This window comes from Tetrao urogallus (assembly GCF_951394365.1).
Source record: "Tetrao urogallus genome assembly, chromosome: 4".
NCBI lineage: Eukaryota > Metazoa > Chordata > Aves > Galliformes > Phasianidae > Tetrao > Tetrao urogallus.
The window spans coordinates 50,308,596-50,334,549 of NC_136817.1; the positions used below are offsets into that span (position 1 = coordinate 50,308,596).

The 25,954-nt window shown below is 35.1% G+C and overlaps 1 protein-coding gene across 1 annotated transcript in view; it reads left to right on the top strand.

Moving 5' to 3' along the window:
* Positions 1-5,453: 5,453 nt before the first annotated feature.
* Positions 5,454-25,954, top strand: part of ARAP2 (ArfGAP with RhoGAP domain, ankyrin repeat and PH domain 2) — a gene marked incomplete at its 3' end in the record, with an annotated part of 110,432 nt that continues 89,931 nt past the window's right edge. Inside the window, exons 1-6 of the mRNA XM_079534466.1 lie at positions 5,454-6,361; positions 12,942-13,012; positions 13,992-14,071; positions 19,034-19,119; positions 19,859-20,212; positions 23,442-23,511. Coding sequence (XP_079390592.1) covers positions 5,463-6,361; positions 12,942-13,012; positions 13,992-14,071; positions 19,034-19,119; positions 19,859-20,212; positions 23,442-23,511 — 1,560 coding nt within the window. The 5' untranslated portion in view covers positions 5,454-5,462. The remainder of the gene's footprint in view (positions 6,362-12,941; positions 13,013-13,991; positions 14,072-19,033; positions 19,120-19,858; positions 20,213-23,441; positions 23,512-25,954) is intronic.

Here is a 25,954-nt window from a genome sequence, read left to right on the forward strand (position 1 = left end):
GGCATACCGAGGAACTGTGCTTTATTTACTCTGCGAGTAGTTTTCGGGAAGTTAGACGCGAACTTCTCGGTAGCTGCCCACGTATTCCTGAGAATTCTCCCGAAAAGCGAATGAAACTCACTTTGCAGAAAGCCGGAGGGGCGCTCGGATGCCCTCCCTGTTACAGGGAAGGCTCGGAGTGAACAACAGCGCCGGGTGTTGCCGCAGCAACTCGCCCCATTGCTCCCGGCCGGTTCCACCTTCAGCTGCTTATTCACTTCCTCGCTCCGGAGACGCTTCTTCACGCTGTCTACAAGCTGTCCCACTGGAATTTCTTGCAGAGCAAGGTTTGACTCCGAACTAGCAAAATTGCTGAACTTTTCTCTGAAAGAGAGTTATTCTGCAATTAAAAAAAGAATAAACAACAACGAAAAACAACAAGAAGGAAACATATTGACAGAGGATATACTTAAAATATTTCCTAATCAAGCACTGTGTTGAGTTGCACTTGATATCTTCATTGCTTATGGGAAAAAATCACTTCTAGTTGCATGACTGCCATGGGTTTCATTGGTATGTATTGATCCAAAGGTCTAATGCCTTTAGAATGGTCACTCACGAGAATTTTTCTGAGCATTCAGACAACATGCTGATGGCATTGTGTTGGTTTTTGGAAAGATCTGTAATGATCTACGACCTTCTAAGCCCGCTAATCTTATCCGCTTGTATATAGTTATGTACAATGGGAAGATGAAATTCGCTGGCAGATTTGTCTGTCCTTGGTAAGTCCTAGGGTAGTTGTTTAATTCTTTTCCCCTCTTCATTTGGAACTTATCTAGTATGTGGCTGAGCAGAAGTTGGGAGCAAGCCTGAACTTGTTTGCGTTTGTTGAACTTATCACTGAAAGTGAGGTTGGCTTGCCATGTGCTTCTGAAAATTTCTTAAGGCTAATATCAGTACTATTCTTAAAAGAAAAGCAAGTCTCTTTTGAGTATGGACTAATGAGAAAGAATATTTCTATATTCAGCTATTTCGTTTTGTTCACACGTTTAATTAAAAGCTGGTTTGCTTGCTTGCTTCAGCTTAGGTTCATTTGTCATGGCACATTTTCCAGTCAGTGTCATACTGAAAGTTTTTCCAATTCAGAATTCATGGAGTGATGGCTGTATCAGTTGGTACAGGTTTTGAGACTATTAGATGCAGGAACATATCCTCCATGTGAGGAAGAGTCCTGAAAGTGATGCATTGCTTTTCTGTACCAGTATTGTCCTGTATTCTTTGGGGCAATGTAGTTATTGATTTCTTTTGGAAAAAAAAATAGCTGCTCTGCCACTCTGAGTTCTTCTGCCTCATTGTTGCAGCTCCTTCCAAAAGAATGAGAGAAGAAGGATCTTAAAATCATTTTGAAGAGGGTGTGAGAAACATCATCTCTGCAATAAAGTTGAATAATCCCCTCTAAGACTTAGGATGTACAAAGCAAATTGCAATTAGTCACGTGCCAAGAGTATATTTGCTTGGAAGAGAAGACCAGATGGATCTCCTTGTATCACTTTTTTTTTTTTTTTTTTTTTCTCTATAGCTATCTTCACACTGTTTACTTATTTTTGTAAAACTGATTAGCTGAGTGTCTTCCAAGCAGCTTTATTTTGTATTCCCACTCTAGCAGTCTCCCCGTTTGTATAAATTCATCAAATGGTTTTTATCTAAGTTACTCTACACTGGAGGATATGAGAGTGTATTATGAACCAATTTTATTTAGGCAAGACCAAATCCTCCTCTCCATCTTCCCTGTTGTTTTTTTGTTTGTTTGTTTTTGATACTTATTTCTGCCAAAGACAGTGGGACAATCTATTCTACACTGCTTCTGAGAGTGAAAGTATGGATGCAGACTATAAACTAAACTTAGATACTACTGTTTACTTAAATTTCCCTCATGATACAGATATTGATGTGAAAGTAAGTATATAAATGTGTATATATTGCTACATCTTCATATACAGTGTTGTGCAACCTTTTTTAAAATTTGTTATGCTTTATTCTACAGTTCAAGTTATGGAGGAGAATGCATTCTTTTTCACTGATACTCATTACTTGGAAACAGTGTACTATTTTGGATGAGGTGTTCCTTGAGTTCCATTTTTCTGTATGCTTTTTGAGGCTAAAACATTGCAACGTGAGAAATGATTTTACTATTTATCCTCTGGCCTGTGATATAAACACTCACCTGTTTGTAGATTTGTTAGTTACTTAAAACATCATATGAGAGCAGTTATACCAAAATAAACATAACCCTCCCCCCCGGTGCACTAACACATGGCAGTGAACTTGCTACCTAATGAGTTGTATAGGTAGGCCAGTTTTGTACAATTTCTTTAAAAGGCCTTCAGCTGGAGATGACTGCTGAAACAAAGAATGGCCTTGGCTTCGGCTCCTAGCATTGTTGGCATTTTGTGGTCAGGAATATCTCTGCAGCAAGCAACTTCTTCCTTTCTCAGTCTGCTGTGCACTATGTTGCAAAATGTGCAGCAAAAAGAAATGATGTTCTGCAAATTTGGAAGCAGAGTTTGTTCTACAGTAGATAATCCATTGTGTTGTGGTTTGTAGAGAGATGGATCCAAGTAACTGATAATATGAAGTTGTTTGAGATCCTGAAGTAACAGAACTGGAGGTGTTCCAGCATAAGGTGTGGGCAGAGCTACTGCATGTAGAAAACAAAGTAATTAGATACAGAAAAGTGTAAGTAAATAAAAGCTGCTTACCTAAGTGACTTTTTGTCATTGCTGAAGGTGGAAAGATTGAAAGAATGATACTGAGTGAAAATCAATGCTAACACCTCAGGGATAAAGACCCTAAACACATCACAAAACCAAGAAGGATGGAAACTGCTGAGATAACCAATTTCAACATCAATTTTGAAATACTTAGATTGAAATGCTAACACTGGAGTGGGTTTTTTTTTTAATATGTATACTTGAGTACATGTACTTTTTTTTTTTTCTTAATGAGTACATGAAGCACTGAGACACAAACAGTTCCTGCCTGACTTTTTTGCTTGCATTAGTCATTTCTGTAGTAGTTACTCCATGCTAAGAATATAGATTCAACTTCTTGACAGAATGTAAAGAATATGTCTTTATATATGTATTTTTCAGGGGTTTCGAGGGGTTACGGGCAGTAGTGTTGAATTTTATGTTTTGTGAAGGGACTTATATGAAAAGCTTGAGGAAATACTGATGCCTGAAGTCTTTAAAGGAAGGATGAAGATTGAGATATGTGCTCTGTTTAGCTCAATCCAAGCCTGGTTGAATTGAATTGACTTAGGAATCACACAGTGAGAGCTTTCTCCCTAAAAAACTTCTTGTCTTATGAGAGGTTGATATTGGACTGGCCTGTAGTGTTCGCTCTCCAAAGAAGTTTTAGTTGTGTGCCTTTCTTATTGAAGAAAGTATATCGCTGTTTGGAACTTTTGTGAACAGAGATCAAAGCTGATAAAGATATAGCCCAAGAACTGAAGCTGAATATATTGGCAAGAATGTAGAGAGTTGTTATAAATAATGAAATTTATGTAAGAATAGTGCTGTGTTGATATATATGTGTGTGTGTGTGTATATAAATATATGTAATCCACATTTATATATATATATTTCAGAAAACAATGTAGGTTTGTTCAACTTCTCTTTTTTCTCTTATTGTGCCACACATGCATACGTACATGGTATAAGTGTGAAGGCCGGACTCTTTTCAGTGGTGAGTGGAGACAGGACAAGGGGAAATGGCCAGAAACTGGAGCATAGGAAGTTCCGCACAAACATGCGCAAGAACTTCTTTACAGTGAGGGTGACGGAGCACTGGAACAGGCTGCCCAGGGAGGTGGTGGAGTCTCCTTCTCTGGAGATGTTCAAGACCTGCCTGGATGCCTACCTGTGCGACCTGGTGTAGGGAACCTGCTTTGACAGGGGGGTTGGACTCGATGATCTCAGGAGGTCCCTTCCAACCCCTACAGTTCTGTGATTCTGTGATTCTGTGATTCTGTGAAGATTGTTTTTCCCTGTTTTTTATGTCTTTTTTGAAAGTCTGAATAATGATTTAGTTATTCAAAAGGCATTAGAGAAATATATATGTAATATCTTCTCTTTCAGCTTGCTGTTTAAGTCTTAAGCTACGCTACTGAAGCTGCTGCTTCTTCTCTGGATTGCTTAAGGCTAGTACCTGTGTGCCAGGATAGTTGCTACTGTAAGCAGCTTTCCCCAAGGCCAAGTTACTTTGTATACAGGAAAAGACAGGAGAAAAAAAACAACCCTGTTGACTGCTGTTGCCCTTAAACTGGCCCTTGAACATGTGATTTCAGGGTGTTTCAGACACCTTCAGAGTGGTAGCTTCTCTGTCTGCTTTGAGTTGTGTAAATCATGAATTTGGAAATGGCCATGAAAGGATGGAGAGCTGGCGTGAGTGAACTCTGGGGAGTGCGAAAACTGAGTTGGAAAATAGTGAGGAGGAACTGTCATGGACATTTGAGGTACTGAAGGTCCCTTGCACGAAGGCCAGAACTTGCCTCTGGCTGTGTGTCTGCCAGTTTGTGACTGAGCAATTTGCTTCCTTACCAAAGCTGAACAGCTAGTAGTTACCTGGTTCTTGTCCTCTCTCGTGGCAGTTTTCTGAAGAGCCTGATCCACGAGGTGTATTTTGATTGCCTCCACAGTTTTCTGGCTATGGTTCTTTAAATAATTTAAGCAAAATTTTTTCCCTCATAAATTCTCAGAAGTGACTCTCTCTCTGCAAACTCCTGTATTGGTCGATACTTTTCCAGTGGGATTCTCATTTGAAAACAGCTTGAACCCACAGTTCACTAAAAATGCAGTAGTCAGTGATTTTTCCCTTTTCCTGTTGAAAATGTATTTCTACATTAAGGAGTGTGTAAGGCTCAGAAGATAAAGTAGTGGCAGTCCCTCTGTTGTTAGTTGGTGCTAACATGGCAGTGAGAAAGCTCTGGGTTCCAGCTCTGTTCTTAGTCCACTTTTTCTACCCTTTATATCCAAGTTCTGTAGAAGTGTGTGTCTGAAGATAAGTTGTTCATATCTTGAAACCACTAGGATTATGTTTTAAAATTATTACTTGTGTTAAGACTTTGATTTTGCTGGTTTCTTTATACAGTCAATTGTAAAAGGATGGAGAGGTTATGTTATTTAACCTGCTTGAAATTTGCATAGATAAGAAACTTTAGAAAATTACTGTACCAGTGACAAAGAGCCTTTCAGAATTTTATCCAAGATTAATGTGAATTCAAGCCTTTTAATACAGTGATATGTCTCTTTTGTTTGCTTCTAATTTTGTTTTTCTTTTGTGTAGGTTTGCAGTCTTTAAAAAAAACTGAAGTGCTTTGAAGAAGTGTCTCAGAGAAACTGGTGTTTTCTGTTGGCTGACTGATGACAAATTTAAGAGAGCTCTGTTGCTACTAATTATGCATTTATCCTGACTTTTTCTACATGACTGTGAGGGGCAATATTCGGAATGAAGCTGCCATCATGTCATCCACAGGCAGTGGCACTGATATTGAAGAATTTTTGGTCAACATTAACTTGGGACAATATCTTCCTAACTTTAAAGAACATGGCTATAACATTGTGACAGACTGTATGGGAATAAATAACAGTGCACTTCAGCAAATGGGAGTATTGCCTACAGGCCATCGCAGAAGGATACTTAAGCAGTTAGACACTGCTCTTTCAAAAATGCAAGGAAATTCTCTTTCCTGTGACAGTTTAAAACGCAAAGAGTTGAAAGGTTTAGAAAGGAAACAATATTTATTTTCAGACAAGGATTCCCCAATAAGCCATTTAGAAGTAAATGAATCTGGCTTGATACCTGCAATATCATTGGTACAACTTCCTAACAAATCTTACACTGGTAAAGAAAGATTCAGACCTGGAGAGCAAAACCTATTGGAAGTGAATGATGAAAACTTTCCAAACTCAGATTTTTCTAGTTTATACCAGAATTCAGACAGTGTACTAAAAGCTGCAAGTGGAAGTATGAAGATGAATACCGAGTCAAATACATTGCTGGAAAAAGCTGCTGCATACCAGACTGATGAGCACTTGGCTGACTGTGTAGCATTTTGTGATCCTTTTTCACTCACTCATTCGTATGAAACAAAATACAAGGAAAACAAACATCAGATGTTTGCAGTTGAGGAGGATCTATCTGATAGTGAGACACATTCACCGTTTGTGAAGTTTAAAGGAGAAATGATAGACAATGACTTATATGATTCTTGTACACAGAACAGTGTGAAAGTATTTCCAAGAACAAGCCGATCTTTTATATTAAGGCATCGACCAGTACCAGAAATCCCTGAATCAAGCAAAGTTGAAACTTCATTGAGGTAACTGCTGTTTCTTTTTAATGATGAATTGTTATCCTCAGAGAACTTATGGGATGGTTTTGAGAGGAAGAGTAGGCGTGAGGTGCCTTTTTGTGGATTTTTGTGTGTGTGTGTGTGTGCTGTAAATATAGTGGGTCTGGAATGAATAATGCCATATTATCCAAAGAAGGATTAAGCTTCAATGCAAGTTAAAAATGCAGAAGGGAATATATGGGAAACTTTAGAATTATGCGCATTATAATCTCTGTGATCATCTGTGCCTCTACTTATTTCCAAAGAAATGAATCCTATTGCTTTAGAAATAACCCAGGTTAAGAACAACTATGACAGGCATTTGGTAGACTAAACCTATATGCTCTTAACCATCTATATTCTCTTAGATACATACGGCCTGCTATATAAATATAGCATTTCTATATCCAAGATATAGATGAGAAAGAATGAAAATATGCAAATGTTACAAAAATTATACTGAAAAAAATGAAAGCTGTTGAATGTATTCTGAACCAAAATGTTATAATTAATTAGACACTAGCCCCAGTATCAAATGAAATCCTGATTCATAGCAGAGAAAATGGTCACAAAATAGTAAATTCATGAAGACAATCAATCATCCTAGAAAGATCTGTTTCTATTAGGGAAACAGCAGTTAAAATTGTGAAACACAGATAATCTTGTTACTTTTTAGAACCTATTAAAAGCACATCTTCAGGAAAACATCGTCCTTTGAAAATAAAAGCTTATAAGAAATGGGTTACATTATTCAAAAATATATAGGAATTTTTACACAACTACATGTATTAATGTGCTTCTATCTGAAAAATGAGGCAAAATTTAGGAGAGCCACCTTGTCTATTTCATGCATTGTATGGTGTAGCCACTCGGAAAGAATGTATCTGTGTGAAGCAGTAGTTATTTGGTGGATTGCACATGTGAACACGGGAAGATGATTTTAAATCTTAGCCTTAAAGCACAAAACTGCACTAGATTTTACGTTGTTCTAAAATAGAATAAAATACTTAACAGTGTAATAAATTGTTTTATACTGTGTATCTAAAGCAAACCCTTCATAATGTCTCTTAGACTGATTTCTAAACTCCTCATCATTTAACTGTTAATTCAGAGTATGAATACAACAGGTTTGTGATGTTAGTTGTTGGCTTCTGCTGGTATTTGCATACCAACAAAGCTTGGCTTTTAACGATGCTTGCAGTATAATTTTTATTTATTTATTTCAGGAATTCCAGTAGGAAGAAGTAGGGGGGGGTGGGGAAAGGAAAACATTCCACTTTCTGGTTTCAAAATATTCCCGTGATGTGTGTGTACATTTTTATTCCTTTAGAATGCTACTCAGTGGCATTTACTGTCTTGAATAAACTTTTGTTGCTTCTTTTGCAAAGAGGTGGTGAAATGTAAAAGTAAAGATCTGACATTAGAAGTTAACTCTGTTAATAAGTCTCTCATAGTAACTATGAATATTAAAAGTAGGAGACAATGAATGAGCAGTTGACCATGATATTATGAGCTGTATTCACAGAGTACCTTCCCATAGCATCTTAGAGAGAAGAAAAATTCATGCAAAAACATATGCAAAATTTTGTTACTGTAGACATATCCAAATCATGAGGTTGCACTTTTTTAGCCACTTTTTTTTTTTCCCAAGCCACTAACTATGCCTGGAAGGGACATGTCTGAGAATGTTTTGTATTTATCTTGTCTTTTTCATCAGCATATCTTAGCAGTTAGAAACATCATTAGCAAGTTTACACATGCCTTAAGTGCAGAGTTTTCCCAAGCATTTACAAGTTTCTTTCAGATTGTTGAAAGATGTTAATGCTAAATAGTGGAGTACAATTGTTTGAACAGGTGGGGAGGCAAAGATTTTTTGCAACAAGTAAGAGATCTTTGTGTTCCTCAATATTTTTTTTTTTATCTCTGCCTTCTGAAACATCAAGAAGTTGTATTTACTGAAATGGAAGTATGAACATTTTTCAATGGGGAGTGCCTTTATGTTAACTTTTATGGAGCAAAGCTATTCTGGCTGAGCTGAAATGGGAACCGAGTGCAGAAAAAGACAATAATAAGTAGCTTTTGAAAGAATATTCTTACGTCTTCTGAGAAAGAATCAGCCAGTAGAAAGAATATGCTGTGTTTATAGTATTCCTGCCATCAAAGTAAATCCTCCAAATTCTGATCTCTTAGTGACTGATGTTTGGATGGGTCACCAACTTCATTACCCACCATCCTGATTTGTGAACTTGAGTTTATGTTCTTTGTCTTTATGCTCATTTATAACAACGTAAAAATGCTGAAGGACAATTAGCAAGTCTGTCTGAGGAAGATCAAGGGTAAACCAGAATTTCAAAACAGAACTTAAAAAACATTCTTGATTAACTCTGTTGGGTACTTTTTCCTTTTTTTTCTTTTCTTTTTTGTTTTTTTAGAGGCAAGAAATTAGTAAAGAACTTTCAAGTAGTAGCTTGCAGCATCTTTAACCTCAGGAAAGATCATATCTGTCTTATAGGATTGCATAAAGAAGTATTCTCAACTGACTTCTGTTGATGGATGCTGGTTTTCTTATAATTACATTGTGTGAAGGCTTTTCCCATACAGGCAGAGAATTCCAGCTGAAATCTACTGGGAAACCTAGCATCGTCTTCTGGTCATGCATGGATATTAGTCATTAAATTTTTATGCGAGGAAATGCTTTTCTCATGATCTCTTGTGTGCCTTCTGGCACACCAAGTTGGTACAGTAGGTCTCCTTGCAGCACTTAGTAGTGCTGTGACTGTATAACTTTTTATTACTAATAATGTACCTGCCTCTCCTGCAATCTTAGCTGCTCTCCTGTGCTATGCTTTTGCTTCTGGCTCTTGCCTGTAAAAAAACATGTTGTCAACTGGTAAGTCACCATGACATTTTGGAAGTGGAACTCAAGATAGTTACAAATGTGCAATAAAACTCTGAGCCTCTGCATTTTGTATTTAAGTCACTAGTTTGAATTTGTTAACATGCATTCCCACTAATGTTGTGGGATTGGACAGAGTAGGCTGAAAGTTCTGGGTCTCTTGATTCCTCTGGCAATTTCTTCCATGCGAGTTAAAATCTGGTGTCTGTAAGACATAGTGAAGGTAGTGCAATGGATGGAGCTAACCACATACATGCCTGCAGCCATGATTAAAGATAGTACATACAGAGATAGATTTGAAGGTTCTGCATGCCTAGGACAGTGTCCTTTAGCAGGCACTGATGAGTGAGATAGCTGCAGTTGCGTTCGTTGGAGTTGCAGTGCTGTTAATGGAAGACCTGAAGCAGATTTATAACATGGTAGAACTGGTTGTGACACCGAGTGAGTGCTGCACAGGTTATGTTGGAGACCGACATACTCCATCTATGTGTGGATTTCTAGACATCCTCCAACTTAGTGACTTGTATTGCTCAGTGATGGAACTGTGTAGATTCCTCATTAAAAGAAAGAAGAAATAAACCAAAAGTAACTACAGAAAAGCTGCTGCACTGGCAGTGAACAAAGATGCTTGGCCTTAAACCAAGCTGTCCATTGACAGCAACTTGCCACTTCCATGGTGGACATGTAGCAGGGCTGGCATTCTACAAACTATTTCTAACATTAAAGGAATTAGAATTGCTAATGAAGTTCTCAGCCTGGTTCTCTCTCTTTCTGCTCCATATTCTTCCACACAGGACAGTTTTTAGGTAGTAGAAATGGATCTTGCTCTTCCTACAGCCAAGCACCTCCATTAATTTGCTTATACGAGCAGCCTATGAATCCCAGAGCTCCGGAGTGCTTTGGACATATTTGTTTTATGGGAGGATTAGAATTGGAGCTGACTAGCAAACCTGTTTGAGTAAGTCAGAAAACAAAAGTTTCATTCACTTAAAACACAACAGATTCATGCCAGTAAGGGCTCTGAAGTACTTGCTGCTTGCAATGAGCTCTCTCCCTTGCATCACTGGTGAGATGGCAGGTGGAGAGAGAATAGAACACCTCTGCTCTGCCCAGCACTAAGCTCTCACTTTTCCAGTCTCTCTCATTGTTTATCAAATTGCTGCCTCATCACGCCATTTCATCCTGTTTGTGCACGAGGAAAGAGAGGCGGGGAGGAGTATGCAGCTTGAGCCACATCCTGTGTCTCTTGAAAATAATGGGCCTTAATTTTTAAAGTTACCAAAAAAAAAAAAAAAAAAAAAAAGGAAATGTGATGGAAATTGTTATTTTATCTTTGTATGATTGGAACTTTTTGATTTGAAAAGCATTAGACCATTTGCAATTTTGGAAATGGTTAAGAAGAGAGACATATTTAGATAGACACCAGTGATTTTGATGTGGATGAATTGTTTAGGGGTGAGGGGAAAGGGGAACATCTTATTTGCCCCCAGTAAGTCTTTTATATTTTTTTGCTATTCAGTTCAGGAGTTAATTTTGTGCAGTAACTGAGCATTGATAAATTCTAATTTTATATCCTGCACTGTATGGTGTTGGTTTTTTTTTTTTTAATGTAATCCCTCAAATAGTCAAACTAAGCTGTTTCATTTATTTCTGGAGGTGGTTTTTATTTGACATAAGGTAGAACATCATTTTCCAAAAATTCCCCCCAAATTTACTTTACATTGCGTGTAAAAATGCTACAATTTGCTTTCTAGCAGATTTTCTTGCCATGTATGGATTACATACATGAAAGTATGTAGAAATTAAAAAAAAATGCAGGTCTTTATAAGTTGATTTATTTCTTGTTTTCTGGTGAGTTTATCTGTATTACTTTTTACTCATTACTATTACAGTTACCTACTTCTAAATCCTTCCGCTCTGAAACTAAGCCATTGACTTGACTGCTTTATATAAAGAAGAAACTGATCATTCTAAAAGCTCTCCAAGTCAAACCTGTTTACTGTTTCTCTTGAATTCATGTTAATGCTAGTTAATACTATTAAAAACGTTAAAAAAATAAAAAACTTGACATCAAACAAATGCTGTTTATGTTGAAAAATATTAGTTTTGGCTCTCTTGTAAACATACTAGGTAAGTTCAAATGCATCAAATACATGATTGCTGTGTAATTTCAAAAAGATGTAGCTGCATCAGATTTAGTGAACTATTTGAATAGATGCAAGGTATTATGTATTTTTCTTTTTTTTTCTCTCTTCCTAATTATATTTTATAGAATAAGTAGTTATTTAGCATGGAGTTAGGTTGTAATCTACTTTAACTGGGCCAAACCCATTCTATGTTTTCTAAAGCAAGAATTTTACGCAACATCATCTGGAAGCATTACTGGTATAACAAGGATAACATGAAATAACAAATAACTTTATAAAGTACTGCTTCTATGTTGAATTTAATCCACTATCTGTTTTATGAGGGCAGATTTAGGCACAGATTGGAAAGAATGCAGTATAGAAATACATGAATGTATGCCTTCTGTCATAGAGAAACACCAGCCTGTATTATGAAATAATTCGTGGACTTGAATTCGTGGACGTGAAACAAAACGTGGACTTTATGAGTCGGTATTTCTAAAATCTGAAGTATAGCTAGTCACAAAAGAACATTTCTCAATATGTCTAGTGGGGAAATGAAAATCAGATATATTGATATTTTTATTAAAACATACTTATCTTTGGATTTGAAGGGCAGAAGACCCCCAAACTCTTAATAGAAACTGCAGCAATCTTACATACAATCTTATGTATCATTTATCAATCAGTGGGTATTCTGTAAGGATGCACAAGGGTCAATATCACTGTTACTTCAAGCAGAGAAAATAAAATAGAGAGATTGCTAGTTATTCATGTTAACAAGGGTGATATCAGAGCGGGCTGCTGCAGTACTGAAGATAGGTCAGAAATGTATTACTTCAGGCATGTTTTTTACTGTTCAGTTATTCCAAAGTTGCCTGAAATATCAGTAGTAAAGACAAAAATGTGATCTTAACTGGCATATGCCACTGTACAAGAAGTTTCCAAAATGCATAGGGACCAGCACAACACCAATAATAAAATGATTTTTTCGTGTGTGTATGTATATACGTGTCCTTGTCTATCTATAAAATGCATCATGGCAGTTGCATGCACGTGCAAAGCAATTTCAGTTATGTTACAGATTGAAAATTTACTGGGAAAAAATCCTCACTGAGAATTAAACATTTTCAGCATTATTTCTTTCCATTGGATCTGGATTTTCATACCTAGACTCACTATATGCTTCACATTTGAAGACTGTCTTTGGAAGTGTAGTTTTGAATGCATTCACTGAATATGAAGTAGAAGGAGAAAGTAGTTCCTCACACTTCCCTAAAGTCTAAATAGATATTAAGACCAATTAAAAAATAAAAATATTCTGAAGATACCTACTCAGATCAGTGAAGTATGGTGTCATAAAGGGAGGAAAGCAAGTGGTTGGGTAGTATTTAAATTCAATCAGGAGACTTTCCCAAGACTTAGAATTGGCTATTTTTATGTTTGTATATATTCTTAATGACTTGTTTAATCGCATAATATGCTTTTGTTCAATTTCTGGGATGTTTCACTTAATGTTTTCATTTTGTACTATATTTTGTTCAAGTTCCCTTCAGAAAAGAAGAAACGTGGACGTTACAGGCATATCTTGTGCTGGGAGGCAAGTTTCACAAAAAAGTGAGTCAAGCATGCTGGTACTTCTATCTTGAATCTTCAGAGAAAGGAAATCTTAAATCAGAAGCTGAAATCTAAAATTGACTTGCTCATTTAAAGAAATACCAGGCTTCTGGAACGCCTAAAAAAAGTGATGCATAAAATAGCAGAGCATGTAACCACTTCTCCTTTTTCACTTAGTTTTTATTTGTGAAAAAATAAATAATTTTTTAAAATAATTAATTAAAAAAATAAAAATTTGAAAATCCAGATTTTGAACTTTAGTTATTTTAACATGACTGTTTTTGATTATGATACATTGAGTTTCTAAGATTGGATGCAGATTGTTAAAAGCAGAATCAGCTTTTTCTTGAAAGCTTTAAGCAGAGTACTTCTGACTAATGTTAGTGAGAATGGTACTCCCGAAATAACAGGAAATTAATTGTGTTAAATAGTTTACTGGAAGAAGTTAACAGTGTGAGTTGCACATAAAAAAAAAACCAAACCAAAACAAAAAAGAAAAACAGTTTTTAGACTCCAGAAGTATGTTTTGTTTGAAATTATGCATATCAGTTTCAAGCAGATGGTTGGTGATGGAATGAAAACTGAGTAAAAATGAAATGGTTTTATTTGTTTAGTTTTATGGATTTTGTTTTTTAAAGTTGGAATCAAGTTTGCAATTACTGCTCCTGAGAGAGTACAACAAAAGCTTTTTTTTTTTTTTTAATTTGATAGCCTGTATGCAAGCTGTATCTAAATTATATGCTAGGTAGAAGATGCAGTAAATTGAGAGAAAATAATAAAGGATATTATCTGAAAAAAATTAACTAGAGTTCTGTTTGAAATGAGGAAATTCTTGTTTTTCAATTTTTACTTTGATTTTTCTTTTTTTCCTGAGGAGAAAAGAAAAATCAGAAGTAGAAAAACCTGTATCTTTTGTGATTTTTTAATCAGTATCTTCTTGAACATGGCTGTGTATGATGCTATATTTTTTTGCTTTAAGAAACTTTCTCGGAAGAAAAGCCACCTGTCATATCACCTTACGGAGAAACCTTTTTTTGGGACAACCTTAAAGACGCTAAAGTAAGTTGATAAGTCTGTATACAAATGGTTCATTTTATCTTTAATTTCATGCTATGTACTGAATACTGCCCTTAATTCTTTTTTTGCTCTCCTGTTTCATTTCTCAGTACCTTTTATGTCTTCTTTAGTGCATGCAGAAGCAATATATTTGTGAGCAGGCAACTCAGCACCACACAGCTGCTCATTCTCTTTCCCTTGATGGGATGGAGATAAGAAATGGAAAGGTAAAAGTGAAAGAACTGATGGACAATTTATTAGATAAAGCAAAAGATGTGTGCGAGAAAAGCAAAACAAAGGAATTCATTGAATAATTTCCATTCACAGGCAGATGTTCAGCCACTTTCAGGAAAGCAAGTCTCATCACATGTAATGTTTTCTTTTGGGAAGGCACATACCACTACTCTGAACTTCTCCCTCTTTCTTTCCACTTACCCTCAGTGTTATTATTTAGCATGACAATCTATTGTATATCTTGGATGGGATATGCCTTCGGACATCTTGGATTGGGTATTTTGTCCCCTCCCAGCTTCTTGCTCAACCGAAAACTACTAGAATGGAACATTCCTTGTCTTAATTTAGCACTGTTCTGCAACAACTTAAAGCATCAATGTTTCCACCACTATTTTCATTAAAAAATCTAAAACACAGCATGATATGAGTCAGTATGAAGAAAATTAACTCTATCCCAGTAAAAACCATCACAACAGTATACATATGTTGGACTAATTATCTTGAAATGCACTTTGTAGTGTTCAATAGTAATACAAACTTGTGGCCATTTTTTGTTGGTTTTTTTTTGTTTGTTTGTTTTTGTTTCTCTTGAAAACAGGTGAGTATCTCTTTTCTGCTCAGAGCTAGATGCTATTGTATTGAATGAAAAACAGTCAGTTACAGATAGCTGCAGGCTACCTTAACAGCTTTCTTGTACCTTCTTAACTACCCTATCATAGTACTTTGTGCCTAAGTGAGGTTAAGTAAAGGATAACCATTAGAGCTGACTAGTAATGGTAGAAGTGGCTTTTCTCTTTTCTGATAATGCCGTATCAAGACTGAGCATCTCTGCACAGACTCACAGAAAGTGTATGAAAGCAGCTTATATGCTAACTGAGGTGATATAATAGTCACTTGTGGCCATATGCTTTTTATTAGTTCCTATATATGAACGTTCTGAGGACTTCTATTATTTTTTTTACACAACCACAATCTTGCTGTACATCACTTTTGTGGCAAGATTCTCTGAAGTAAACATTTTTGTTGAGGTCAGTAATTGAACAGTTGGTGCTATATATGGAATGTGCACAGACGTCTGAGTCACATGGTGTTCTGGGAGGTTAACTAGCTTAGTAAGGCATCCAACAGATGCTGTGAATCTCTCCCTACTAATGCTTCTGACTCAGAAATTGTTGCTTCTTTTTTTACTTATCCATTTCAGCTGATCTCAAGCCACTGACTTGAGGAAAACAGTAGATAATTATTTTCTGTCTTGGTCTTCATGCTAATGTTTCTCTTTTTCAACTGTTGTAAACTATTGACTAAATTGAGCATTGAAATTAAACCGTTCAAATTGCATCATGTGATGAGAGGCTTTTTAAAAGCATAAAAATGATCTTTGGTTTTGATGTGTACTTTCTTTTCTTTGGAATTGTGTTGTGTGAGTTTTTAGTTTTTCATTGTTCGCTTTTTAAGGAGGTGGGCATAAATTCATGGCTTTTCCTTCTAATTCTTGTTATGTGCAGAAAAGTTACTTCTAAGCTTTTGTTTTCTGTTGCATAGCCTTGTCTATGCCAGTTATTAAAATGTCTTTTACAAATTCAAATTTGAACTTCTTTGTAATTAATTTAATTGCATGAGCAGTTTTTCTAGAAAAGTTTTCTAGCCTTGTTATTTCTTAGCTTTTTTTTTTTTTCTTGAAATAGTTGGTTATAATAAAGCATATCTGGGAAGACTGTCTGCAGTTTTTCTTCCAAAGGCAGCAAATATTAAAAGAAATCAACAACAAAAAAAAGACAAAAAAAAACCTGTGCTGTTTATCTAGATTAACAGCTCAAAATAGAATTGCTATTTCTGCTGGTTGTAGAATCTCAATTAATGCAGTGTATTACAATGTACTTTCTCTGATCTGAAGATTTGGATTTTAATTATCATTTTCACATAAGTAAACAGGTTTTTTTGAGTTACGCTTACCACATGCTAGTTGGAAACTTCATAGTTGATTTTGCTTCCATTAGAACATAATTGCAGACTAAGGTCATACAGCAAAGTTGTTAAGCAAAAGTCCAAAGATATGTTTAATTTGCAGCTATTTTTCCAGTAAGTATCACATATCCTAGGAACAAAGTTTAGCCAACCCTGCAAAGTATCTGAGATTTTAGTAATTGTTGCTTCATTTTTAAAAAAAACAACTTCACATGAGAATATAATTCATCTGTGTTTAAGAAGACAGCAAATTGTTATAATGACCAAAGGAAGCCTGTTCTAAGTGGTTAGAAGTTGACCATTAACTTTCTTCTCCTTTTATTGGTGTAACTAAAGAAAGGCTTCTATAGACTTTATAAGGGGAGTGTCTGTAGAAACAAGCAGTGAGTCACAGCAGACTAGAGATAAGTGAGCATGAGAGAACAGTGAATTAAGGACAGAAAGAAAGTTAAGTTAGACTTAAGTGAGGAAGAAAGGCAGCTAGAAGCAGAAACCCCTAAAGGGCAACCTGGAGAAGGAACATTTTTCTTTTATATTAATTAAAGAAAAGCACAAAAATCCTAACACTTTACAGCTGACATACTATTCTGTTCAAGTAAAGAGTGAAGTATATCAGAAATCACTTTTTCAGAGAAGGAATTCTAAGTTCTTAAGTTTGGTTTCATTTCCTGCTGTAAATTCTTAGACTAGGTTAAGCACGCATATTGAGATAAATAATCCATGTGAGCTCTTAAGCACTGTGATACTGTGGAATGCTGGCTAGATTACAAGTCTTAGAACTTTAAAACAAGGAAGACTTAATATTTGAAAAGGAGGAATTCTTATCATTAAGGCTCTGTTATAAAACTGTATTGCCTTCAGTCGAAGACTAAGGAGCATGTCTCAAGTAAAGATTGAGAATAAACCACTCAAGTAAATCATGAGTGACATGTAGCATATAATGTGACAGTAGTCCCAATACTCATCTTAGTATTCAGGTTTCCTCACTTTCCATTCTGACTAGCAAAATTGGCTGACAGAAAAACCTTTTAAACAATAATGCATCTGAATTACTTCCTGATCAAAAAAGGTTTATACAGAGCTGCCAGCAGGCAGTTCCATCTGCCTGCCACCTAGAAGCCTGGTATCTTCCTTAAGTGTGGGTGCTTCCTATGCAATCTTTTAAGAAATACTTGTTTCTACAGGGGCAACTGCAGGGGAAAAGGCTCCCTACCTTTTCGTAATACCTTGGAGTTATAGGAGGTGGGAGATAACAGTTCTGTCTCATTTTGAGTTTGAGCATCTTGCAGAATAATCCTGTAACCAACACATGGGTTTTCTTCTTTAATTTGTGTGGAGTCTGTATTTTTTGTGAGTAAACAGTACTGTCTGTCCCCACAACTTTTCTTCATTTCTGGATTTCCACATTTTAAACTCTTCTAGAAATATAAACGTATTTGTTGATGTCTCTCGTAAGTTCTCAGGCCCCCCTCAGTTCACTTGGCCAAGTACTGAAGTACTTGTCTCTTGGTTATTTGTAAAAGTGGGATGCTGCCACTTCCCCTTGTTTTATGAGACAAATTTTAAGCACTTCATGGGCAGTACATAAGGTGCTTTTGAGTTTTCTGTTTCAGTTGTTAACATGATGTAGGAATGTGGGGGGTTATTTATTTATTTATTTATTGTCTAATCTGTGGTGCTACAATGCAGTTAACAGTGTGGGGTATGTGGTGGTTGGGGTTTCTTGTTCATAATGTATATGACTGGCAGAGAAAGGCAAAGTGTTCACCAAAGGTTGTCCTATCAGCTGCCAGTGATTGCCTCAGTTTTTGCTGTAGTGTACATACACATACTCAGTTTTTATAATCTTATCATTTCATGTTGCATAGGTGAAATCATCAAACATAGGATGAGATGCTGTTTCTCAGAAAACAAACAGCAACAGTTGTGAAAGCTTACCCAATTTTTTTCTGTGCTCTTCAGCTTTATGACACACACTTCAAAGCTTAAATAAGTAAATTAAAACGTTTCTATCATGAAGCACGAAGCAATTCATTTTAAGTTTTCTTTTTTTTTTTTTTTTTTTTTTTTTTTAAAGGAAGAAAGATGTTGAGAAGATTAGTAATACAGTATGATTGTCAGATCAAGTTTAGGAAGTGTGAAGTAGGAAGTGTGATGTGTAATGTTCTTAAGCAATGTTAGCCTTGATATTTTGTACAGTACAAATAATGTGTCATAAAGATTTCTAAACAAACATGAATAAACATATCTTTTAGAAAGAAGGATGGCAAGAAGATGCTAGATATGTTCAATACAACTGAGTTCAGCTTTAACGTAGGAATGTAAATTTGCCTGTATTTTGTCTTTGATCTACTGTAAACACTGTATATTCAATTTAGAGAAGTATTAACATGAAAGATAGACTATGAATAGCAAATCATAAATGGTATACTTATCATGCACTCGACATGTGGCTCTTGAGCTTAGAAAATACTCAGCTGTTATTCAGGAACAACTAAGGTACAAATATTTCTATGCACTGAGGTTCTTTAACTTTTTTGTTTTTTTAGTATTTTGGACTATGCTCAAATATATTTATCTGAATTAAAATGGAGATATTGAAAATAAAATACTTTTGGAATGTGTTTTTTCAGATCCATGTTACATGAAAATTTGGAAAAGGATAACTTTGCCACTTGGTCTGCTGGTGTGATTTATGTCTAGAATAATTTAAACATTATTTACTGTTTCACTACACACGTTTGTTATGGCTTATTTCTTTTCTAGGAACATCATAGGAATGAATTCCTGGCTTGTGAAAATAAATCAGATTTGGAAATGTCTGAAGAATATTCTTCTAACAGGAATATATGGTATTAAATAGGAGTTATCAAAAAAATTAATGAGTTTTAAATTTAGAGTTATTTACTGATGTAATAAGTAGAGCTCTAACTCTGACAAACCAAGAGACTGTATGTATCTTGTTATCTATTTACTTAACTTTTCTGCCATTTTAGCTTTCACCTCATGCCATAGGTGACTATCCTAAGACTGTCTAATCTAAGCTTCAGAATCTTTTGTGAATTTGGGAGAAGTCTTAATACTTATCCCTCAGTCAGAACATCTGGAATATAAAATTTGGCTTCCTTGTCTTCTAGATAACAATGTCTGAGTACTTTCATGCTCTGCCATTTAAAAAATTCCCAAAACATTCTTGAGTACTCTCATAAGGCAAGGGCCGATGGTTTTTACTAAATGGGAGCTCACATGTCCTTTCAGACTGTCTGCAATTGGCTTCTATCAAAGTGAGAGAGACAGAAGAAAGAGATGATATTGCAAGTCCTCCAAAATTTCAGAATGAATAAAGCTAGTCTTCTGAGGAAGGAGAATTCATTTTAAAATTCTGTAGAATTCTACCTTCCAAAGGAACCTGTTGACAAAGAAGTATTCTGTTATGGTTGTAGTTAAAGGATATATATTACATTTAACATCAATCTGTGGTTATCACAAAGGTGAAATTTTATTTACAGTATGTCTTAACATTTGTTCTATGTAATGCTTTATTGTTTATTGTAGAAATAAATGAGGAATAAAGTTATTTTTACTTTACAGTTCCCTTAATAATCAAGATGAGAAGACAAAGGAATGTGTGAAAAATGAATCTTTGTCTCAGGAAAACAAATCATTACCTCCAGAAGACTTGGAAAGTGAACCTGTATATTCTATTGTGGATCAATGTTCTTATTCTTCCAAGAAAAATAAAAATAAAACCAATACCCACTCATCATCCTGTAAGAACCAATGTGGAGAATCATATTGTCTGGTCAGTGAACAAATGGATTCTCAACAATTTGATGGAGCTCAAACTTCAATTGCAAATGAATCAATAGCACCATATGCTTGCTTTTATGGATCATCAGTAAAGAAGGTTAAAGCAGGATGGCTGGATAAATTATCTCCTCAAGGGTATGATATTTGCAATGATTACTGTATAATTGCAAAGGGGTTTCCATGAGACTCTTTAAGTTACTGCCCATTATTTGTTGTGGAAAGAAGAAGGGAACTACTTTTATTGCAAGATCATAGGTATTTACTTTTTAATTCTCAATTTTTAATGATGTATTACTTCTAAAATTTATTTTGGAAGTATGTTCAGGAAATAAATATTAAAAATTTTGATGTCTACTCATGAAAATACAGAATTTGTGATAATATTTTCAATCTACAAATTTTTGATAATTCTCTGTTGACCACAAAGTAAGTGAAAACAAATTCTGATTCTGAAATACTGTTTTACCAATTTATCCATTATTTTGTTGACTGGAGATCTTATTGATTTTAGAGTTATGTATTCTCATAGGAAGAGAAGTTGATATTTGAGGTTAGAAATCTACAGTGATGCATACAGACTAATTTAGTTTACTGATGTGCCTAAATTTTGGTGGGAATATGAATGCAAGCATTCCTCTGAAATTTTAAGTAGTGATGGATATAGAATAGAATACAATAGGCTAATGTAATCTCATATTTAATTGCTCTTATTGTTCAAAATTTAATTTAACCTTTAAATTCCAGTCTTTGATTCTTTTACGCTGAAGAGCCCTCTGTTATATTCCTTTCATAAATACTTGTAAACGCTGATGACATTCTTTTAACCTCGTGCTTAATTGAATAGACCAAAGAATCTTCAGTAGTTTCTGCTTCTGTAATTATTCTAATGATTTTCTGTCTCCTCTTTGCATTTTTAAGATTGGCATAATTTTATTTCTGCTTCTGATTTTCACTAGCAGCTAGAAATCAAGTTTGTTGTCCTTTAGTGCTATGATGCATTTCTTTTGTCTGTACTCATCCTCAAACCTTACCAGTTCTACTTTCTTTCTTCTTAAGACTAAAGGTTTAGCTGCATGGGAGAGGTGATTTCATTTTGGGCTTTTCTTTCATTATTTTTGGTGACAATAACTGTAAGCTGTTACAGCAATTATAATTTTTTTTTCCTGTTTATTGACAAAAGGTATTGAATTATATTGCTTGAGAATACATTTTGGTTTGTGTCCACTGAAGGAAGTTCTATCAAAGGAATTTCTGGTTGATCATTTATTTATTTATTTATTTATTTATTGTCTCTTTGTGATATATTGTTGAATCTTAATGACAAAAAGGAATGCATATGGCTTGATAAACCTATTTTGCCATACTGGAATTCCAGCCTGCTCAGACCTTGTTGTTTTTCTTTGTTTGTTGCTGTTTTGTTATTGTGTTGTTTTCTATAAAATTTTGGAAGTTTCGTTAACTTTTAAGGATTGTGCTTAAGTATTTTAATAAAGAATCAAAGAATAATTGCACATAGATTCAAAAGACTTTTCCCCATTACAAGACAATTATCTTTTTTTTTTTTTTTTTTTTTTTTTCAGATTTGATAATATATTCTCAGAAGATTTGCAGTTAGCTCTAATTTTTGTTTAATTTCACATGCCTTTCCACACCTCAATTTCGGCAATAGTTATTAGAGGGATATAAATACAGTTATGGACTCCAGTTGGTGGTGCAATTTGAAGGAATAGGGTTTGGAACAGAATATTAAAGCTTTAGCCAAAGTACTGTGTGAGGCTACATTATTTTGAAAAAGATATTGAGTTAACCACAAAATTAATACTAGGTAGAATTGTGTAGTACAGTTTCAGGGTCATTAGCTTCAAGCTAGCGATGCTTTTTGGATAAATTTCAAGGACTTGTTCTCAGATATCATGTAATGAATGCAGATTTTTTTTTTTTTTTGCTCTTTTTCTTAAATTTCATGCAGCACCATTTCTCAAATACCTGAAGAAAGCAACCAAGGGGAGGGGGAACTAGCAGTCATTTCTTCTTCCCTTTAAGCCTTGCCATATTTTATTCCAATCCCTACCAACAATGTTTCTTTGCTTTATTTCTCCTCCCCCACCTGCTCCCTTCTTACTTTTTATAATGCTTCTATTTACACCTGGCATTTTGTCCCCTCTTGAAAATGAAGATGCGCATTTTTCTCAAATTATTGCAAATTGAGTGTTTAAAGTACAGCTTCTAGTTTTCATGAAGTCACTATAATTGTAAAGCCATTCAGTTCATTTACATGATATTGGGCACTTAGGTTTGCATATCCTTCTCTGTATCAACCTGTATCAACTCAAAGTTTACTGACATTTCAGTAGAGAAGAGGTTTTCTGTTGGCCTTTCCAGGCTATGAAAAATGATTTATTGTACTTACATTATGTAAATTAATTAAGCCAGAGCTGGTATATGATGAAAGTTTTGGTAAGCTACTGTAGTCTTCTAATCACGTCCTTTAATAGGAGAAGAAATAATACTGGGAAAAGAGTGGGCTCTTGTTCCTTCTTAATAAATTGCTTATTGGATTTTAGAATTGAAACTTTCATTGATGATAAGCTATAGTCAACATTTTAAAAGAACATACTGGACTGCTTCAGGTTTATGTTACACAACTTTCGAAGGAGGTTCTCATACAGCATGAATAAACAGGAAGCTGACATAATCCAATGAGCTTCTTGTCAGTTATGTCTAGTTGATAACAGAAATTGAAAAGAAATTTCTCTGTTGTACTTGTTGAATGATTTGGTGTGACTGTTATTTATTCATTGGTCAGGGAAGAGAGTGTTGGGGAAAGGTTAATGAATGAAGGTATCATTGGGTGTAAACAGAGATGTCTGTCTTATGAACCTGTAAATGAGATGGTCGTTTTAGATTCTCACCTTTCCTTTTTTGGAAGTGATGTTACAGATCTTGTAACATTTTAAGGTATGCTCTATGTAAAGAATATTCCTTTGTCTCCAATAAAAATAGCCTGTTCTCATCCTTTACCTGTTAGGTCAAAGCAAAATTACATTATTGAAAGCTCTTTTTTCCTTTGTCATTTCAAATATGGTAAAGAACATGAGAATGCGGAAAAGAAAGAGAGGGGAAACTTGATTGATAAAAACATGAAGGCACTGATTTATAACTGAACTCCATTAATTCTGTACTTCTTATCTCCAGATATTTTTATTATATTTAAAATCAATGTTCTAATCTTCAAAGGGGCTAATTTTAATTTCCAGAAAGTTCAGGCCCAAACGCAGGAAGCAAAATCTGATTTGACCTTTTGAGACATTCTTAAAAGCCAGTATAACATGTCATTTTAATTGTATTTATTTTTGATTCACAGCAAACGTATGTTTCAGAAGCGCTGGGTTAAATTTGATGGAGACAGCATTTCTTATTACAATAATGAAAAGGTAAGTGGCATGTTTGGGTCAGAATGCATGTGTATAATAGGCAACATTTAGAAATAACTCCAAATGAACATTTATGTTAAATGTATTATCAATTGCAGAATATTAGAACAAAGCATTATTACAGAACAACAGAATAATGAAAAACTCATTTAAGAGATCAAATGTTGCTTTGGTGATGGCTGCAAACTGTCTTGTCACAGAAACCCAGCATGAGACATATATATATATATATATATATATATATATATATATATATATATATATATATATAAAGACATAGAGAGAGAGAGAGAATTTGGAATGGAAGCCTTGTAAAAACAAAAAATACCCCATGATTCCTATCTATTTTCTTATTATAAATGTCTCTCCTGTGTGACTTTTAGGAATAATCACAAACAGCAGGACTAGTTCCCATTAGAATGGGTCTCTTCAAAATGAGCATAATACTGTGATTCCAGTGGATGTTTTAGTTTTTCTGCACCTAAGGATTGAATTGTCCTGAAACATTTGCAGGCTCATGCGTTGCTTTGATTCAAGTAGTTCACTTTTGACAGATGACTGTATGGAAGTTTTGAGTCATGGCCTGAACCACTGATTGAGCACTGACTGGAGAAAGGATCTGGCCAGTCTTGGGAACATAGGTGAAGGCAATTCACCTGAGTGACTGGAAGGTGTGGAGCCTGGCTGCACCTTTCTTAGACCTCATTTAAGGGCTCACTGCCACTGGGGAAGGATCTCTTTCTGGAGATCCCTCCTTGGTGGAGCTTTCCTCTGTGAACCTAGACTCTTCTGATATGGGTGAGCAATCTTCTTCCCTTCCTTTATAGCGCCTTTCTATTTTGTAAGTCCTTCTGTCATCACGCCTTTGTTGTAATGCCTTTCCCATTGTATTGATCTGTCCAATTGCTACGGTGACATAAAAATAGATTTGTAAGTCATCATTTTCAAAAAAAAAAAAAAAAAAAAAAAGTTATTTTTTTAGACCTGTTTTTAAACCTTGCTTTCCTTTTATTTTTTTTTTTCTTATCTATTTAATATAAGTAAGCTGACTTTAAAATTATTTTTCTCTTGTTCTGTAATTAATTAATTTCTTTTGGAAGATATGCAGATCTTGTTAAGCTCAAAAATGTTAGATGATTGCATAATATAGAAATTTTTTGTTGGAAATGAGGCTGTATGCACATGCACTGTTTAAAACACTGGGTAGCTTTTCCTGTTGAAGATGCATATTAAATTAGGAAGAAAATTCAGCTTTGTGTTGTAATTTGGGTTTTGTTATGATAGGTGTTGATAATAAAAATTCCACATTTTTTTATAATGTGCACACGTTGAACTGTTTCAGCAGATTATGAAGAGGGAGAACTGAAGTAGAGAAAGGTTGAGTATATCCTGAGGGGCCAGAGAACAAGAGCAAGAAGTATTTACATTATGCTTCATTATGCCTGCTGATGAGGAACATGAGACAGCCTGTTTTTGCTTGCTTATTTGTCTTCACTTAGTAGACATGATTATGTATATGAAGAGAATATTTTGATCGGAGGGACAAAATATGTTATCCTCTCTGTGGTATTCATGCCAGAGCTTTAAAGGTGCAGAAAAGCAAGGTTAGTGATTAAGAATGGCTTAAATAGCATTGAATTTGCTTAATATATTCTATCGCATAATTACGGAAATAAATGTTAATTTTAAAGAATTTTCAGTCTTGTATCTAAAGTTGAGATTTATTTAAATTGGAGGGTCACTACTAGTTATATGGAGGTCACTAGACCAGGACTTGTTATACGCTTGTTTGTTGCAAGAGATTACAGAAATCATCCCTTCTGCTGAGAGGAATATCCAACATAGCATGGACTGCATGGAAAGTTCCAACACTCCATCCTCTATTTGAAGATATTTGTGATAGTTTGGACTCAGGGGGCTTGATTTACAGGCTCTTGAATACATTTTTTCTTTTTTCATGAGTGAAAAACTGCACTCTTGTGATTGAAAGTGTCACTGCTTGGTGTATGTGCGTTCAACTTGTACAAATTTGTACGTCTGACTTATTAACTTGATGAGTCATATACTAAAACCTATTATCTGAGAACTGTGAGTCTGGATGTAAATTCTGGGAGCTGAGGATCTCATAAAACATTTGGAGGTGTTTATGGATTGGAGGAAAAGACAACTGTTTGCCAATAGTTCTGTGTGCATTGTGGGATTGCATTGGGTATGCAATGTGCTGTGTGGCTAATCAATGGTGAAATGAGTGGATGATGGGGAGAAGAGACAAAGAAGGCCTTATTCCTGAAAATGTGTCCTTAGCTCGCATAAATTCTTCTCTGAATAATATGAATTTTCTAACTTTTTTCTAAACTTGTTTTAGTTGCGTGTCAACTTAGATCGGTATAGATCTCTTCCTTGTTTGTTTGTTTTTTTTTTTTCTTTTTTTGAAAGGGCATCT